General features: G+C 43.9%; 1 protein-coding gene across 2 annotated transcripts; it reads right to left on the minus strand.

The window, feature by feature from the left end:
• Positions 1-250: 250 nt before the first annotated feature.
• UTP14A (UTP14A small subunit processome component) lies at positions 251-19330 on the minus strand. 2 transcript variants are annotated; one of them, XM_039250794.1, is made up of 15 exons: positions 19244-19330; positions 18116-18191; positions 16829-16899; positions 15817-15881; positions 14334-14476; positions 13884-14039; positions 8661-8780; positions 8468-8562; positions 7763-7886; positions 7603-7680; positions 6731-7121; positions 4111-4514; positions 3163-3356; positions 2934-3033; positions 251-688 (listed from the first exon to the last, which is right to left on the minus strand). In XM_039250794.1, exons 1-15 carry the CDS (start codon positions 19267-19269, stop codon positions 416-418), a joined length of 2316 nt encoding a protein of 771 aa, XP_039106725.1. In that variant the 5' UTR covers positions 19270-19330; the 3' UTR covers positions 251-415. The 2 variants fall into 2 exon arrangements, with proteins under 2 accessions (XP_039106725.1, XP_039106726.1); XM_039250795.1 differs by lacking the exon at positions 251-688 and having other exon boundaries at positions 2937-3033; positions 3255-3356.
• Between the last annotated feature and the right edge of the window lie 787 nt (positions 19331-20117).

Here is a 20117-nt window from a genome sequence, read left to right on the forward strand (position 1 = left end):
AGGTTCAGAAGTTAAGAGTATGCAGTAACTACCATACCTGACTCTTCTAATTGGTTATTTATAGTGGATCGTGTCTGATATATATTTAAGATCATAGGCTATGGTAACTTCTCTCCACTTTGTTTTAGGACTAACTACGTAATTCTTTGTGAGAAAATGAGGCTTCCTTGATATGTGTGACTGGACAAATGCAATGGAACGCATCCAAATGTGTTTTGTCTGACTTGTGACAACATAGAATACACTCCAGTTAAATAGATAAAAATGCATTTATTTTTAAAATGAGGCTCAACTACACTCACAGTGTGCTAAGCCAGTCTTAGAATTGATCCTGCAGCTTCGAGTAAAAGTGGGTTAATGGAGAAGCAGTTGGGGCTCCTAGCTCTGGGCACCAAGACATCATTCCTCCGGGAACTCAATCTACAGAGTTTTTCTTCAGCTGCTTTTTGTGACGTATGGAGAGTTGTTTTGGATTCCTCTGTACAACAGAGAGGTCCGACCTTGAGGAAGACCGGTAGCCCACATCCTCTGGTTTTATAGGCTTAATGATGTGCCCTGGCTTGGTGACAATCTTGGGTGTAGTCAGCTTTTGAAAGGCCCTCTGGGTGTTCCATGTAGATCCTATAGGGGTCTGGATGGTCCTTTCAAATTGCTGATGGTGGGTAAATGGATATGGAAGCACCCGCACCTGGAAAGGAAGGAAGAGTGACTTGTCACAAGCCAGACCTGGGGTGCAGTTGGTAAACTATAATAATAGCAGGTAGTTTGGCATACAGGCCACAGTTCTACATGGCTTCAGTGAGTGAGGCTCCTGAGATGTCAAGGCATCCCAATGCCCCCAATTTAACCTTAGAAGTCCCAATCTGCTTGAGGACATCTGGGAGTCGAGGGGACTAATCGCGATTAGATACCCCCCAAGGCTTACACAATAATATAGGAATTAAATAACTGCCCTGACCCCTTCCCTGTAGCATAGGAACACTGCACTAGCTCTAGGGCTACTGTTCCTAAGTGGGCTTTCTTACACAATGCTGACTGCAAGAAACATCTGGGCATCTGTGGGTCCCTGGGAATGTTGTTGCCCTCCTACCCTCTTTAAGCTCTCAATCCCTTTCTTCCTTCTCCTTGATACACAGGATTGATGTTTTAAGGTTTACTATGAATCCTGAACCATACCAGGCTGTGATGCTTAGTTGGCTTCATCCTCTTTTGGCATCACAGAACGTCAGAGCTGGAAGGCCCTACATAATGGCAAAGGTCATTTAGTCCCAGAATTTGGCTTAGAGAGGGGAAGTGATGTACCTAAGTAAATTATGAGCAGTGAAGGAGAACAGAACCCAGGGTTCCTTTCCTTGCCTAGTACTATCCTCCATTCCAAACAGTAATACTTTAGACATTTAAATAATCTTTAAACACTACCTCTGAGGGTGAGAGAAGAGGAAAAAAAAAAAACAGAAGCAGAAAAATCAGGAAGTTACAATCAGTAGTCTCTGGAGATATTCAGTGGAACACTCAGGAGAAATTGAGTACTGCCAGGGGGTCCTGATGGTAGTGAAGGACACAGATGGTCTCTAGGTTAACGGAATGTCTTATTGAGGTGGATGGCTAGATCTGTGCATGCCATGTAAATCAAGAGAAAAAAACACCTGGGCAAAATATTCAGTTTTGGGAGGCTTTTCTTTTTTCCTTCAGCTTGAAGCACACTTTATTCTACTGCATGTTGGGACCTGCATTCTATAGCTTATTCAAAAGATGGGGAAAATCAGAGAGATTCTTGGAAAACTGTCAGTTTGCTGTGAGTGTATTTTTGTTTTTAAAGGCAAGGCTCCTGGAAGGGAAGGGTGATTTTACTGAGGTCCGCACTGCCCTTCCTGGCCTGGTGAAGCACCCTTTTTCCTCTCTCTTTTATCCCATAATTGCCTGTTCATTGCCTATTTTCTGCTTATGGATCTTCAATGGGATTACAGCAGTTACAATTCCATTTCTGCAGGGATTGGTTCACAAAACAAGATCAGCAGAGTATTACTGAAATGATAATTTCTTACCTCTCTTTTGTACTTATTAGACAGTTCCCCCTCTTTCTCAGAAGAAAAACTACAACTCATTTCAAGATTATCCTGGCTGGGACAGATCTCAGGGTCAAAGACTTTCAGAATTGAAGGAAACATAAAAGTCCTGGAGTCTGGTCGCATTCCTGAGTCCTTCTACATATGCTTATATCCCCAGAGCAACCCATTCTCCCTCTGGACCAGCAGAAAGTTTTTTCCTTTTTTTCAAAGTAGGTTTCTCACCCAACATGGGGCTCAAACTCACGACCCTGAGATCAAGAGCTGCATGCTCTACTGACTGAGCCAGCCAGGCGCCCCAGACAGTTTCTCCTTGAACCGAACTCACTGCTTTTCCTCTAACTGCTACCTTATGTGACTGCACTCCACATGACAGCCTTCAATGTACTTGCAGACCATGATCATGCTCAAATTTCCTTCTCTCTTCAGTAAATATCCCTGGTTTGTCATAGGACACAATTTTAATTCCACTCACTGTCCTGAACAAGTACCAGTTTGTCTTCTTTTTCTTAAGATACAGCTCAAACCTATAGCTTCTCAGCATTATCCTGACTATAAAGTGTCAAAAGCAGTAATTCTTAGTTTGGTGAGACCCGCCTGCATCAGAATTATCTGGGGTACTAGCTGAAAACTGTGATTTGGGGGCCTCACCATTGCTGCAAAGATTACCCTTTAAGCCTCAACCTCTTCCCAGTCAGAAATTAAAACAGCAGAAATCGATATGGAATTATTCATCTTGGAGCCAGTCAGTGAAAAAGAGAACAGCTTTGATTCTGTGGTCAAGATCACATATCGCTCACCACAGAGCACTAGAATATTCCTCCCAAGCAAGAGAGCAAGGCAGCAAAGAGTTTCTCTCTCCCTCACCTGATGAGCTGCTGCATGAACATTTCGTTTCTCATTGATAATCACATTTGGCAAATTCTTGTCTTTTCTTGGAGGACCCTCAGGGGTTTTAATGAGAAACCTGGAAAGCAGAACAGCGGGATGTCTGACTAAGAGCATTAAGGACTTAGTCAAAAGGGCAGGGAGGACGCAGGAGGGTGAAGTAGGAGAACCTGGTGCACTTCTGACAGGCTTTCTTCCCTGTTCTTACCGGCGTTTCTTCTTGGTACTGGGCTTCAGGCCCATACCACCCCACTCGCCCCAGCCAGGCAGAGTCAGGTCCACGTCCTTTGGCTTACTCGCCTCCACAGCTTCCCTCTTCTCTTTTAAGAAGTCTCTGATGACATCATCCCCAGCAAAAGCTTCCTTTATCATCTGCTTTTGATCTCTCTCCTCTTCATCTTCCTGGGAAGAAACAAGAATGAGAGCTATAGCTTGCCTGAAGAGCCGTGGTTCGTGGCAAGAACGCTTGAATTTTGGGTTGTGAAATTCTAGCGCCCCCTAGGGGAAAAGTGATGAACAATGATGGTCTTGCAATATAAGTGAAATGGTAGCCAATCATACTTTGATCTTCTCTCTAGGAAAAATCTCCCTAACTCATTATCATAGGATATAATTTTAAACTTACAGTAAGGAAGCTGCAGCGTGGAGGAAGGAATGGGCTGTGTTAGGAGGAGGAGCTCTGAGTGGCCTGGCCAGAACATGGGTGTCCTCCAGCTCACATCCCTGAAAAGATGACACCAGGGACCAGGACTCCTCATTCAAGCGGTTTCAATTACTTAACGGGGAGTCCTGGGCCATTCCAGACCCCAATGAATAAGAGCAAAACCTTGGCAATAGCTCAACGACTCTACCTTTGAGTCGTCCTGCCTGGGATCTGGTCAGAGCTTTGAGTGCCTGAAGGCAGTTTTATAGTCACGCCAATGAGGGTTTGGTGGCTCAGGATTTAAGAAGTCTCAGGAGTCTCAGCAGCACTCACATATTTGCATCTATTAAACTGTCACTGGGACCAGCCTGGTCCTACACTATTCTGGACCTTTCAACTACTGAAATGTGCCACTAGCACAACACAACTTCACTGATTCTAGTCCTCGTACAAGGACACTTCCTGCTACAGCGCTGATCCCCCACAATGGCCCACACCCCTGGCTCTGCTCACCAGCTCCTCTACTGTTGTGGGCACTGCCAAAGACTTCACAGAAGGAGATTTTGTGGTTAGGAGGTTCTGTAGATCAATCATTTGCTCCTTCTTTTTCTTTTCCTTGGGAGCACCAGGCTGATTATTTGGGTTCCTTTCCAGCTGCTGCCCTTCTAACATAGACCTGGGAACCTCCTTATTTGGAAAACACCCTTCTTTGCCCAGCTCTTCTAGCTCTTCCACAGTCTGTGCTCTCTCTGGCCTCTGCAGCAACAGGGGCTCCTCTTCTTCCTCAGTAGGGTCCTTTCTCTGGACTGCCGAAACTGTCCTCGCTGAACTCAGTTTCTGCTTCCCCGACTGGTTTTCCTTGCTGAGTTTCTGAGACAGTGCCCTCAATTCAGACAGCACTTCCTGGCTGCTAGAATCTGAGGGAAGAAATGAAAGCTGTTAGAAAAGGAGGCTGGAAGTTGCCTTGTCAATGAGCATTTAGGTGCCCCCATTCATGGGGCTACACATGATTCACTAGATCTCTTCACTAATCATTGCCTGTCAAGTAGCAGGCAATAGAGTTTAGTAGTTAAAGGTGGCACGTTGGGAAGCGTATGTCCTGGGTCCTATTCCCAGCTATGCCAGTGACTCACTGCATAACTGGAAATGTGGCTCCATTTCCCCACACAGTAAACCCTGCTTGGAGAGACGGCACCCAAGTTCGAAATTTTAAAAAAGCCATTTTAACAGGTAGCCTTGGAAAGCAACTTCATTGTAATTTTTAAAATGTGATGATTTACTATTTGTAATTTACACTGCCATTTCCTATTTGTAAAAGCAAATCCAGCATTGTTTTATCTTTTCTTTTTTTACTTTAGAGAAAGAGATAGTGAGCACAGGAGTGGAGGGAAAGGGGCAGAAGAGAAAGAATCCCAAGCAGGCTCCACACTCAGTGCAGAGCCCAACGTGGGGCTCGATCTAACAACCATGAGATCATGATCTGAGCTGAAACCGAGTCAGACCTTTAACTGACTAAGCCACCCAGGCGGCCCCAGCATTGTTTATCTTAAAGCAGCATTTTACAATCTGCTGTGGCCAAGTCAAGTCGCTCGGCATTTTCTAGTCACAAGCAACATGTAAGCAAATACCACTAGTCTCTGAGAGCCCTGAGGGAAATATGGCAGTGATACACTTCTAAACTCTTTTTTGCACTGACTTAAGTTACTTCAGTTCCCAAGTTCATCATGCTCTGTAGCTTTGGCTTAAAGCCACTCTAAGAAACTACTTAAATACGGGGTGCCTGGGTGGCTCAGTCAGTTAAGGTCATGATCTCATATCTTGTGAGTTTGAGCCCCGCATTGGGCTCTGTGCTGACAGCTCAGAGTCTGGAGCCTGCTTCAGATTCTGTGTCTGCCTCTCAAATATAAATAAATATTAAGCTTAAAAAAGAAGCTACTTAAATATGGCCTTTGGACACACGTATGTTTATTCCTCAAGGAGCAAGTGTCCTTGCTCATTTTATTTGGGGTCCACAACTTCCTACTATTTTAGGACACGGTTTCCCTGAACCTGAAGGTTTGGGAACGTTCTATTTATCTATCATCCAAGGAAACCGAAATCCACCTTTCATACCACAAACAAGCACTCTATACATTTAGCTAGATGACCAGCTTTTGAGGCTCAGGACAACACAGCTGGTGTTCTGTGGTCTGATGAGGACTGCCCCCACAATGTTAGCCTGCAGTGTGGTCTTCCAAAGTCCTCTTGGAAGTGACTGCTTGCCACTATTAATCCCAGAACTCTCCAGCCAAGAACCCAAAGTAAAGGGCCTGCAATATACTCTAAATGACAGCTCTTTAAAAACAATTTTTTTTCATGGAAAAACATTCTTGCCATCATCTGAATGCATTATTCTTACAGGAAATAAAATCAGACTCAATAATCTGTCCAGAAAGCAAGTGATTTCTGAATGCAGTTTCCTAAGCAGACTTTCTCCCCAAGATGGGAGCTTTCTGACCTGTCTCAAGGGTGTTAAGATTGTTAATATAAAATCTCCTTAAGATAACAGAAAATACACAAACAGAATCTCAGCATTGGGGGACAATTCTAATTTACCATGTATCTTGTGGAGTCATTTGTTCTTGTCAAGAAAGTCTCACTCCATATCGGCACATACCAACCAACATTTGAGGTGCTAAAAATGACGCTCCTACTTTACAAAGAAAACAGAAAACTGTGGCAGTAATTTGAAGAAATTTCATAATGCCTCAAAATCCGCCTGTGTCTGTGGGAACGAACGGTCTCTCAGACTTGCCACCCCACGACAGGCAGCACGGGTTTGCAGCACCAGCAATTTTAACTCCTGCCCTTCAAGGATGGGGTAGTTCTGTCTTTCTGATGACTGGAGGCTCTCAAGAGCAGAGAACGTGTCCGAACACACATTGTACAGCCATGCAGATGACCATGTGTTAGATGCCTTTGAAGAAAAAGAGTTACTACGTATTTATCTTCTCTTCAGGGACCCATGGCATTCTCTGGAAAGTACCCATAGCCTAATCACTGTGTAGCATGTGTGCGTGGACACTTTTCTTCTCGCAGCCCGCCCATGGCACTGGCACTGGGCAGTTCTCCATTCTAGTCCATCACAACTCACCTTTTGGCTCTTGTCTGCTCATGGGCTCGGCGTCCTGGTTGAGCCCAGAATTTTTCCTAAGTGATCGCCTTTCCTCAAATTCATTTAGCAAAATTTCTTCCTCTGCCCCTGGTCTTTCTTCTTCCTCACTTTCAGGAGTCTCGTGGGCCACAGGCTCTGGAAGTTGCTCAGGGTCCTGGATTTCAGCCTCTTTTGTGCTGGTGGAGTGATTCCTCAGCATCCAGGGGTTCGGTCCATCTGCATCCATCTGGATCTCATTCACTGAATCAGGGACAAGGAGTTCACCCTCTTCCTCCACACCTCCCTCCTCTTCCTCACTCTCAGAGGCTGCCTGGAGTTTCTGCGTCAGTTCTTTGTTCCTGGCCAATTGTTCCTGCATAGCCTGGCGAGCCTGGAGGAAGGAGTCACAGCACGAGCGCCTTGTCATTAGTGACTGGAACAACACCTCTCCTGGTCCATTTCTTAAAGCTGCCTCTTCTCAATTTGACTGAAGTGTTTCTTACCGATGCCTACTGTTTAAACTGCACATATACCACTGTGTTAATGGCTATGGAATCAAATGGGAGACAAATTCTTTGTCCTCAAGGAAATCAACATGTGAAACAAGGTTAAAGAAAAAAAACAAAAAGCTTCTCTCCCCCTTTAACTGGACTTGCCTTCAATGCTGTTTCCCTTTCATCTCTCCTTTTCCACCTTGTTTCTGGTTCTTTTCCTCTCTGCCTTAGAGATTTTCTGATGCTTTTTTAGAATCCTGGTTTTCCATTCTTCCTTTGGGCTCTTCCCCAACTCTGCTTCTGCTAGCATCCTTATGGACTGATTTTCCTTTCTGTCCTCCAATTCCATCTCTTCTTTTCACCCTGATGGTCTCTTACCTCCAGGTCATATTTGGCCATAATTGCCTTTGATTTTGCCCATTTCCCACTGTTCTGGTGCTTAAGGCTCATTCGCTCCTGGAAAGAAAGGGCAGAGTGAGATCCTAACCACTTTTTGTGGAAAGCTGGTTCAAGGGGTGGGGGCGAGAAGCAGCCTCACCATCATTCTGGCCTTCTCGATTTTTTCCAGTTCTTCCAGTGCTGCAGTAGGATTGTCCTTCTGCAGCTTCTCAAATTCTTTTAGGGCTTTCTTGGCCTTTCCTTTCTTTAGAACCTTATGATACCTATAGGGTAAAAGGGCAGAGAATCAGCTGAAACACTGATGCAACACACAAAGGTGTCCCCGCTCCCCAAGGAGTTTCCCTATGCAGGGGCTAGAATGGACATCACAGAGCTGGCTGACTGTAGGGAACCAGTTTGGGACCTGAGAGGACTGGCAAGCCTCTCAGTCCCTGCAGCCCCCAGGGGCACACCTCTGCAGAGCAAAGAGTCCCCTCTGCTTCTAGAGTGCAAGGCAAGAGTAGAAGAAGTTCCAAAGAGGCAAAAAGGCAGGAAGGAAGCCCTACTGGCCTCAACAGCTGTAGAATTCAGAGCTCATTCTGCAGAACCACTCCGTGATGTCCTGGAAGGGAGAGAAAGTAATTGAACAGTCCTCTTTTTAGCAAAACCAAGACTGAAAGGCAAAGCCAGAGGAGAGGGCACTACCAAAGCAGGCAAAACTAGGAGGTTCGACTGAGAAAAAACAAAACAAAACTCTTCTACATGATCCCAGTTACTAGGTCAAAGGTTCTTTCCAGAGGACTCATGATTGGCCACTTTACTTTTTCCAGGGAATCCACGGCCAGTTCAATAGGGGCCTCCTTACTTTTTGCTCTTGATTTTCTTTTCTCTTCGAGCCCTGGCCTCATAGTAGGACTGCAGGGCCCGGGCCCTCTGAAGCTCTGCTCGGCGCATCTTAGCCTATAATGAATGACATTTACAGTGACTCCTGAGCTTGAGGGCAAATGCTGGAAGGAACAAAGCATGTCTGGGCATGTACTAGGGCCTATGACACTTACCTCTTCCAGGCTCATAGCTTTGAGAGAGGCCTTTTCCACGGGAGTCAGTAAAGGGTCTGTCACTGGCTGCTTGTTCTTATGGAGGAGGTTAAAAATTTCCTGCTCCAGGGGAGTTCTTGCCTTAAGGAGGTAACAGAACATTCGAAGTCTTAAACCATGATCCTAGTCTCTCTGTTTACAATCTTACAACCATCCCACAAGCCAACACATTAATATAATGGGAATCACTAACTGGAAAGCACTGGCTGTTACAGCAAGAGAAGGGGTTCCAGTCTCACTGTTCAGCTGTGTAGGATAAAGTCTTGTTTTCTTCCAATTTAAGACAACTTCAGCAACTGAATTCTGAGGCTACTCTATATTACTGAGGGGATCACTCTGTTCAGATTACCAAAATACGGAAAACAGAATACCATTCTCTTAAGCATCAAAGCAGGATGCCCTTAAAGTAAATGCTGGTAGGACAGAGGAACAGCAGTACCAAATTGTCAGTTTTGATAGTGGCAAAACAAAGTGGTCCCTGTATTATGTATATTTGAAGCATGTGCACAGATTACTAAATAGTTAGGAATTTAATACTCCAATAAGCCTCCCTTAAAGAATATTTCTAGAAAAAAGGGGAGGTTAGGTCTTAACTTCCGGACAGTTCAAATTTAACTCTAGCCATTTTCTAACTTTGGTTTTAATTCCTTAGTTTATGGTTAACTTTGCATGCTAGGTAGTCTCTACATATGAATGAATGGACTCTAAACCAGTTACTCCACATGTCAACAAAAGACGTTGTTTACTGCTTGACTGATACCATGTAGGTGGCTAAAATAATCAGGCCAACTGTGCCTTGGTCCACTTTGGCAAGGCATAAAGATAGCCATAGGCAACAGAGCCAGTTTCGAACCTCACGCATATATTATATGTGGTTTTCTTCAATAGCCATATGCATCATGGTCAGCATTAAACTTACAAATTTCTGGACAAATGCATAAACACACATCATCACACGTTACACAGCACTATTGATTTAACCATAAACCTATTCTACTGAATAGTAAAGGTGCATGTTCTTCCATTTTTAGTATTTGCCAGTAGTGATCAATCACAGGCTACAAAGTGATTTATATTACAATGTTGTAATCTCCCCCCAATTCAATTTATAAACATTTATTGACTGCAGCTACATCCCGGGCACTTGTACAGGGTGCTAGGAATACATAAATAAGATTGTTCCTGTCCTCATAGAGCTCACAGCCTTTCAGAGGGAAGAGAGGCATGTACCACTAGCAATGTAATGAGTTACATATTAGTTCACAGGAGTAATCACAAAGGAAGTGAACAATTTATTTTGATTAGGTGGGTTAGGCTTGGGGAAAGACTTTTTGAATTAGGCTTTGAGGCATTAAGTACAACTCTGTAAGGGTGGGGGGACCAAACATAGATGAAGGTAAATAAAAACAGATCTATGGAAAGGAGAGATATGTAAGGGAAAATGTGTAGTCCAGGGAAGCCAAGATGCTAGGTGCTTCTGTCTTGTTCTATGAGTGGAGAGCCTTTTGAAGGACTTTAAGTGGGAAAGTGACAATCAGTTTTGTGTTTCGGAAAGAAAATCCTGGTGACTGTGTAAGGGGTTATGTGTGAAGTGCCCAATGATGGGCGAAAATGAAAATCAGAGGAGGAACCAGGGGTCTGAGAGCCACTGTGGACAGAGTTTGCAGGAACAGCACACCATGTGGGCTGGGGAGGGGCAGCAGTTAAGGGGAGGAGGAGGAGGAATCAAACAGCTGAGGTTTCCAACCCAAGGCACTGGAGTTATGCCACTGACTGACTTACAGAATGAAGGTCGTGGCTCAGGGTTTGGGAGTCTGGGGAAGGAAAATGCCAAGATGACTTTGTTGTGTGTGAAGTTTAAGGTGCATATGGGAGACCCAGGAAAGGGCTACTGGTCACATGGACTATGGGACTGGAGCTCAGAAGGTGTTGAAAGTGACCTGTAGCATACACAGGTGACAGCCAAAAACCATGGAATTTACAGAGCAATAATAAGAACTTAAGAAGAGTTAGATACATAAAAAATAATCAGGAGTATGTCACCACAGAAGCCAAGGGGAAGAGAGGTTTTTTTGTTTTTTTGTTTTTTTTTTTGCCAATGTGATGTGTCAACAGTGTCAGATAAGCTCAAGACTCAGAGGGCTTGGGATCTGGTGGTTCGGAGGCCTCTCACTAATGCCCGCTGAGAGAAGAATCAGTAGGGCAGTAGGGAAAAAGGTGAGAGAACGGAGGAAGCAGTAGAGACCAGCTCTTCCCAAAGCATGTTCCTCACCAGCTAACAAGATTCACTTTATTTTTTTTAAGGTGTAAAATGAAATTTATTTGATTTTTGTTTGTACACTCTGGACTAGAGTAGGTCAGAGAGGTTTCTTTAGTGTCTTCTCATAGCCTTTAAAAGGCTAGTGGAGGGCCACCTGGGTGGCTCAGTCGGTTAAGTGTCTGACTTTGGTTCAGGTCATGATCTCACGGTTCGTGGGTTCGAGCCCCGTGTGGCTCTGTGCTGACAGCTAGCTCAGAGCCTGGAGCCTGTTTCAGATTCTGTGTCTCCCTCTCTCTGACCCTCCCCTGCTTACGCTGTCTCTCTCACTCTCTCTCAGAAATAAATAAAACCATTAAAAAAAAAAAAGGCTAGTGTATATTATGAACTGCCAATCTCCAGCAGGGGCATGCAACATTTTCTAGCAATGGAACCCCACCTTTTTGAGGGCATATTGAAAAACTAAGGTTTTGAGAATACTTTGGGTAATGCTATTATAGACTGCTAGAGGGTGGGAAGTAACCTTACATCATTTCTAGCACTTCACAGTTTACAAATGCTTTCCCATGCATGATCCCATTTAAATCTTCTTGGAGTAAAATGATATTTTAGGAAGCTGGGCCAAAATGACAGTGCAGACTTTTTGGATTTTTAATCCACAGTTCTTGGTACTCTGCACTCTAAGATGTAAGAAGAGAACTCAGCTGCTAGCTAGAAAGTACCCCCTGACCGAAGCGTTTCCTTATTGCTCTGTGCCATTCTGGCCTAATTTCTCCAAAGTGAATCTTCCAATAAATGGTATAGTAGATTTATGTACAGCATCTGGGGGCGCTCCACTCAGCCTTGCACAAGGAGTTTCTGCAGAGCAAAGGCTGTACCATTCTTAGTGCAAGCTACTCCTCCACCATCTCATATTTAATAAGCAGCTAGGCATTGTCCAGCTATCTCCAAGATCACACTGTCATTGTCATTTGCAGAACAATGCATAGTAGCGCACTACTACTTTTGTGATTAAAACAAAAATAATAAGGTGGGGCGCGTGGGTGGCTCAGTTGGTTAAGTGTCTGACTTCATTTCAACTCAGGTCATGATCTCGTGGTTCATGGGACTGAGCCCTGCATCGGGCTCTGTGCTGACAGTGTGGAGCCTGCTTGGGATCCTCTCTCTCTGCCCCTCCCCTGCTTACACATGTGCTCCCTCTCAAAACAAATTTAACATTAAAATATATACATATTTCATATATATGTAAAAAAATATTATATATATATATATATATATATATCTTAAAAAACAAGGTAAATACGAATATAGAAAACTCTCAGGTTAATAACAACAAGAAACTTTCTCCCTTCTATCCCACAACCACACTATAAACCTGATCTCTTTTTCACGTGGAGAAGGAATCATCCAAGAAAGAGAATAGTAGTGACTTCAACAACAATATGAGACACAGAGCTTATCCCCGTAATAAGCAATGACTTGTTCAATGCTGAGCTATGGCAGCTAGCCATGTTTACTTTGATTAGCTTTAATTAGCTCAACATGCCGACACGTAGAACACTATTATTTCTGGATTCTTAGAAAGCAGAGAAGAAACATAAACAGGGCATCTATCCATAGTTTGGGCACTGCTATTTGCTTTTGACTATTCCTATGTAAGACAGAAATATCCATATTATAGACTCCATAACCAATAGTGTATTGGAAAAGAAAGTCCAATTGTTCTGAAGTTGTGCACAGACTAAAACTTGAGACTTTGGGGACCAACATAGGATAAGCAACAAGGCCATAACTACTGTTACTTCCACCCCCAGTCCCATCATTTACTACTGCCATCATTTCATAAAAGAAAAGCTATTTCAACACTATTAAAATGGAAAGGATAAGCTCATAATAAAGAAGAGCTGCTAACCTTATATCCGCTATACTATTATCCTTTTGCTTCAGACAGATAAAAACACTTCCCAGGGATCAGTGTTTGGACAACCCGGCTCTAAGATATCTTTTTTTTTATTTTCTGCAGCTCAGTCATAATGAGTTATTTGCTAAGATTTTTGTCATTATTCACAATATGTTATATTTTAATGTGGGATTCCTTTACAAGCAAACTTTGGTTCTACTCCTCATATATAGTCCTACCAAGGCTTATTAATACTGCTGAGTTCCTGATTTTTCCCAGATCAGAATGTGGCTTTAAAAGCTTTCGAGGAGGGGTGCCTGGGTGGCTCACTCAGTTAAGCGTCTGACTTCGGCTCAGGTCATGATCTTATGGTCTGTGGGTTTGAGCCCCACGTCGGGCTCTGTGCTGACAGCCTGGAACCTGTCTTTGGATTCTGTGTCTCCCTCTCTCTCTGACCTTCCCCTGCTCATGCTGTCTCTCTCTCTCTCAAAAATAAATAAAACATAAAAAAAAAAGCTTTCTAGGGGCACCTGGGTGGCTCAGTTGGTTAAACATCTGTCTCTTGATCTTGGCTCAGGTCATGGTCTCATGGTTCACGAGTTCAAGCCCCGCATCAGGCTCTGCACTGACAGTGTAGAGCCTGCTTGGGATTCTCGCTCTCCCCCCCTCTCTGCCCCTCCCATGCATGTGTGCTTGCTCTCCCTAATTCTCTCTCTCAGAATAAATAAATAAACTTAAAAGCTTTTTAAAAACTGGGGTGTTAAAAAGAAAACATGTTCTCTCTCTACTGGCAATCATGTTTTCACACAAAAACACAAAAATAACCATGTGCTGTGTGCTACAAATGGCTGTAGGGCAACTCCAGAGCTAGTGTGGCAATTGCATAACTAACAGTGAGTCTTGCTACCCCCTATCCCCTTCCTTGCGTGCTACAAGAAAAGACCTCAGCTGGGATTTTGGCCCAGTCACATTGATGGCAAGCACTGCACCCTCACCCACCCAGGTGCAATTCTTTGTGTGCACTCACCTTCCAGCTGCTGAGCACATGTTCGATGGGAGCGAAGGCTGACTGCTCTTTCTTCAGGGGAAAAACCAGCTGCTCTGCTTGCCGGTTCTTCAGAACGATGGGATCCCATTTGGAGAGGGCTTGGGAGGTTTTATTGAATGCCACTTCTCTGTGGATCTGAAGCGGGCAAAGTAAATGAAAGGAAAGAGCCACGAAATTAAACGCTGAACTCAAAGGACCAGCAGGGAGTTAGGGGACAATGTTTTTTAGCCTAAGAAATAGTCAGCATGCTAGAGAGTAGCTCTTGCTTACTTCTCAGGATGCATTTTCCCCTGAGATCTTTTCTGTGGCAATCACAATTTGCTCTCCCCCCGCCATTTGTCAGGGTTTCCCTCTCCTTCCCTTCTTACCCTATTTTTCCTTGTCAGTCCGATTTCTTCCCCTTAATGGACCACTTTCTCTATAACTCACCCGTTCAACCTCTTCTTTGTTAAGGGGTAACTCCACAGTCTTCTTTGATTTGACTCTATTCAGTTGTTTTTTCACAGCAGCCAATGAGGATGAAGTTTTAACAGGCCCAAGTAGATCTGAAAGGACTAGCTTTTCTCCTGATCCTGTAGAAAGGCCAAACTTTCTGGTCAGACCAAGAAAGGAAGCAAAATCTCAATATAACATAGGGAGATGCCTCTGTAGAAAACGTTGGTAGGCAGGCAGATGTGCAGGAAGAATTCTCTTTAACTGCCAGCCGTAGTGACACCATCACTCTCCTACATTCCCAAACATGTTAGAGGATGGAAGAGAGGAGAAAATGATTTAAAGCCATTTGCTTTTCTCTTGGTCATTCTGCTTCCACTTCTGCCTCACTGCACTTCATTCTTCACACAGCAGCCAGTTAGATTTTCAAACTGTAAATCATGGCAGGTCAGGATCCTTCTGAAAATCCTCCAGTAGCTCCCCTCGATATTTGGAATTACATCATTCTAAATGACACAGCCCAGCCAAACTAAAGCAGCCAGTCAGTCATGTCACAGTCTCCCCACTTGCTCTCCCCCTAGCATGGTAAAACCCCGTGAAGCGGGTCTCCTGTCTTATTCTTCATAGTAGCCCCAGTATCTATACTGTCTTGAAACTAATACATAGTAGAAATATAATAAGATTGAAGAATACATTGTTATTTGTTCTGACAGGTTACATTAATGATTACTAGAAGCACACAACTCATTAGAGCTGCCTAAACTGTGGATACAGTGATAAGGCATCTAGACTTGGTATCCTGTTAAAATCCCAACTCCGCAATTTATCAGATCACTCATTCCCATTAGTGGCAGCATCACTCACCCACTCAAGGGATGAAAACTGGTTCTGGTAGCAGGGGAGTGGTGAAAAAAATCTTAGATATTTGCAAGGTTTGTATTCCTCCGAAGCTCAACACTACTCACCAAAATCTTACTCTTTAGTATTTTATTTCCTGGCTGTGGGGGTGGGGGTGGGAGTGGGAGTGGGGAGGGAGGAAGGGAGACAATGAAAAACAAATGTCCAAAAAGGCTTCTCAGGGAACAATAAAGGAAATGGGTTGAGAAACACTGCAGTAGATGAAGGCCCTTGAGTAAGTGATTTGACTTCTCTGAGCTCCAGCAGATTATCTGTCTGTCCCAACTCAAAGTGCTGTAAGAACTGAAATGAAAACAAAACCATGAGGCAGCTGTCTTCATTCATGTCCCTGTTCCCTAGAAGTAGCTCATCAGTGGGAGACCTTGACTGTGGCCTTTAGGGCTTTCTTCTAGAAATGCAAGAAACTCAAGGGCATCTGACTACCTTTCTTCACCCACTCACAGGTAAGTATTTATGGTATGATCCATTAACCACACCAAACAGTTCTAGGAGTGGGGGTGAAGTGACCATGATGCTTTTATAACTCTACAAGCTCTATACACAGATTACTTCGTTAACTTACCTTCAGAAGTGACATTGAACTCTGAAACCTTCAGACTAGCCTCAGATCTCTCAGCCAATTTCCACCTGAAATTAGACAAAGCAGAATATAGTAGAAATGGACATATTTTTCTGGAAAACAAATACGTCTCTTTTCAAAGAAAGCTTTGTTTTCATGTATTTCTCTTCTAGAATCAGGTTTTGTCATAAAGACACCAGGAAATCTGTTCCTAACCTGGGCTACGTAGTCTAGCCACCTGTTTTTAAGTAGGCTCCACGCCGAATGTGGGGCTTGAACTCATGACCCTGGGATCAAAATTCAGATGCTCTACTGACTGAGCCAGCCAGGTGCCCCTAGCCATCTCTTAAGGTAGACTCAGCCCCTCAAAAACACAAGGCAATGAGATAGGCATAATGGAAAAGGTACTGGACTTGGAGTCAAACATACCTGGATCTGAATCCTGGACCTGTCACTTATGATGAGAGTGACTCTGTGGCAATTCAATTAACTTCTCTAATGGGGATAAGTAGTGCCTAGTCAATGCTTCAAAAGACTCTAAGTATGGATTAAGAATTCAAATGCACCAAGGCCTAACACAATGACTGCTAATAATTACATCATGCTTACTATATGCTGGGCATTGGCTTAAGATCTTTACATTTATTAACCCATTTAAATGTCATGGTGACCCTCTGATGTATTATTAATCTTATTTTCTAGTTGAAGTTGAGGTGTAGAGAGGATAAAAATTTGCCTACACAGTCTGTCTCCAAAGTACGTGCTCTTAATAATGACACTTACACTTGTATCTTTATTGTCTTAGGCACTCAATGAATGTTTTTTTAAGGTTTTATTTTTTAAGTAATCTCTATGCCCAACCAACATGGGGCTCAAACCTACAGCCTTGAGATCAAGATTCACATGCTCTACCGACTGAGCCAGCGAGGCACCTCAGCACACAATAAATGTTAGTTGCAGATCTATCTCATGGAATTAGCTAGTTATAACCTGTCCAAACAGATGAGAATGTTACCTATTTTTTCCATCAAGGGAACTGATTGCTTCCAGAAGCTTTTGATGCTTTCTCTCTCCATCAATGTCCCCCTAGACACAGGAAAGGAAAAACCATTAGAACAATAAGGGAAAGGAAGAGACAGCATGGAATTTGAGGACCATGTAAAAATCTCTTGCTATTTTGGTCAGTGGAAACTGGGGAATCAGCTGAGATCTAGTGTGCAAGCATTCAAACTCAAACAAAGAACTGCTTCAAAAGCCAGACTGCCTCATTATGAGGACTACGGTGCCTAGTGATCTGTAGCTACTGTCATGCCTCTGTCTTAATCAGTCTTGAGAAGAAAAGTGCTATGAGAATGTTTCTGCACATAATATATAGTATGATCTGCACAGAAACATTGATGTCAAAAACCCCACAATGTAAGTAGTCTGGTCAAGAGAATAGAGTTGGAATGCCTATAGCATCTATTGGAGAGTCAGCTTAATTATGTATATTTCAGTCAGAAACAAGACAGTCTGTTACTTATGATGGTTTGAACTATGATTTTTTTACTTTATGATGGTGAGAAAATGACACACATTCATTTGAAACTCTATTTCAAACTTAAATTTTGATCTTTTCCCAGGCTAGCAATATGGGATATGATTCTTGTGATGCTGGCCAGTGGCAGTGAGCTGCAGTTCCTGGTCAACTACATAATCATACAGGTAAATAACTAATACACTTAGAACCATTCTGTACCCATACAAGCATTCTTTTTATTTTCAGTAGTCAAAAAATTACATAAGATATTCCAAACTTTATTATAAAATAGACTGTGTTAGAAGATTTTGCCCAATTGTAGGCTAATGTAAGAGTTCAGAACAAGTTTAAGGTAGACTAAACTAAGCAATGATGTTCAGTAGTTAGGTGCATTAAATGCATTTTTCACTTAATGATATTTTCAATTTATGATGGGTTTATCAGGATATAATCCCATTTTAAGTTGAGAAAGATTTGTAATTATGTAACTCTATAAAAATCCAACCTTGGGAAATAGGGAAACCATATACGGGAGACCATGTGTTTTTTTCTTATATACTTAGCTACATGTAGGCAACTTGGAAACAATATATCTTATGGTCCTCAAATTTCCATAGCACTTAATACAGTATCTCATACATGAGACAATATATAACTCTTTGTAATTTATTTGTAACACCAGAACAAATATAAACAATGTTGCCACAATTTTTCTTTCCAGGAATGTGCTCTCCTAAGGCTGAAAGGGGAACCAGAGAAGGCAGTATAGCAGTTGTCACCCACCTCATCTTCACTAGGGCTCAAGGGGTAGTCTTTGGGCAAATCCTCTAGTTCTTCCTGTTGGCTTAAAGCCAGAAGGCTGTTAAAGGAGACAAAAGAGAAATTATCAATTGAAATAACTTGTATTAAAACAATCTCCAAAACTTAACTCCAGTTTTTAAGCACAGAATAGCCCTATCCCCTGGAAGAGGCACAAACCAAGCAGCATGGGCATCTTTGGAAATTTGCCAAGACATTAAATTTAGACTGAAGTCAAGCTTCAACCCCAAGGGGTGAGTGCTGGGTGGTGATACCCCTATAGAACTGCATGAAATGAAAGAGAGCTAACCCTCTTCAGTGACTGGCACTGCATTGTCCACGGGGACATCCATGAGGCTGTAAAAATGTCAGACTCTAGGTAAGGTGACAGAAGCCACTGTTGCTGGCCCTTGAGGCAAGGCAGTTTCACCATTAATATTTCTAAGCATCCTCCACACGGAAGACACCTTTATAGGTACAGCTTATTCAAAAGTGACATGTTGATCACTTGTTCCCACAAATGGGGAAAGAGGGAATTGGACAAAAGCAGCCAGATAAGCTATTTTTCCTGGGGCTTGCTTCCTCGGCAAAGTAGGTGCTTAACTAAGGAGATTTGTACCCTGAAGCAAATTACAGATTGTATTACTACCTATGTATCAATCTTTACAAGGCAACCTTTACTAAACGGATTATACTTAGTTACACTATGGGTGAGGGGGGGGAATGAAACATCAGAGAAGAAAATGTCACGAATGACTCCTATCAGCAAAGGTTTCCAGAATAAGGGGTATTTATAACACAGGCACTACCCGCGTCCCGGCAGCGGCAGGAAAAGGAGTCACGTGACGAGGAAACTCACAAATTACTCTACAGGGACAGGCCCCATCAGGACCAACAGAGATAAGGCTAAAAAGCTGGGGAGCGGAGGGAGCGAATGAAATTAAATTAAAATGACTTTTCAAGGATGTTATCACAGAAATCGTAATGAATGGTGGTGAGGTCTTGGAAGAGGTACAACTGTGGTCTGTTAGAAGACAGCTTCCACTTCGCAAAAGCCGGGGAACCAGGCCCCGAACGAGACCCACACCCCCCGCTCCGGTCTTCACCCCTCACCTTTGCGCGGCCCGGGCCGCAGTCATCACGGCAGCCTGTGTCTCTCACATGGGCAAGGAGCGGAAGCCGAAAGGAAAGCAATTTCCGTGCCGGCCGCAAAGCAATTTCTGCTTCCGCCAATCACGCGCTGCACGGTGCGTCACTTCCGCTCCGCCCCATGGCGTGCGAGGAACCGGAGATGCTTCGGGAGGAGCCTGCGGGAACCGGGGAGGCTGGAGAGCAGAGCTTGTCAGCGGGCGGAGCTTTGCTTCCCCCCTTCCCGCCCCCGCTTACCGTCCTCTCTGGGTAGAGGCGGTGTCCGCGTTCCGGTTCCTGCTTCCCGCGCGTCCAAGGTGGATGAGCGTAGGGCGAGGGCGCTGCGATGCCGGGGACCCGCTGAGCCGTGGCTGTCGCTGCCTGATCCGAAAGGAAAGGCTCCACCGCCCATCCGTGTTCCGCAGCGTCCCGCGAGGCCGCCGCCGGCCAGTTCGAGGCTTTATCGAGGGCCCGTGAGGTGGCCAGCACGTGCTAGGCCCCGGAGATTCAGTGGTGGACGGAGCAAGATTCCTCCCCTCCTAGGGAAAAACCCCCTTTCGTCTTGTTCCCCGTTGTAATCGCAGCTCCAGGTTCCTCCCGCCCGGCGGAACAAAGGTTCGTCCAAGAATGGGCTGGACCGGTGGCTGCAACTTCCTCATCTCCTGCCAACTATTAAGAATGTTTTTAAATTAAAAAGTAGAGAAGTTGTATACAAAACCATTCTTGACGTCAATGTAAAGCCACTTCCATTTTCCTTTCGCCCCACCAGTCCACTGAAACTGCTCTGAACAAAACCATCGCACCCTAGGTTGCTGAATAAAATGGTGACTTCTAAGTCTTTGTCTTCCCAGAACTTTGT

The sequence above is a fragment of the Hyaena hyaena genome, unplaced genomic scaffold, assembly GCF_003009895.1.
Source record: "Hyaena hyaena isolate Hyena2069 unplaced genomic scaffold, ASM300989v1 scaffold_383, whole genome shotgun sequence".
Lineage (NCBI taxonomy): Eukaryota > Metazoa > Chordata > Mammalia > Carnivora > Hyaenidae > Hyaena > Hyaena hyaena.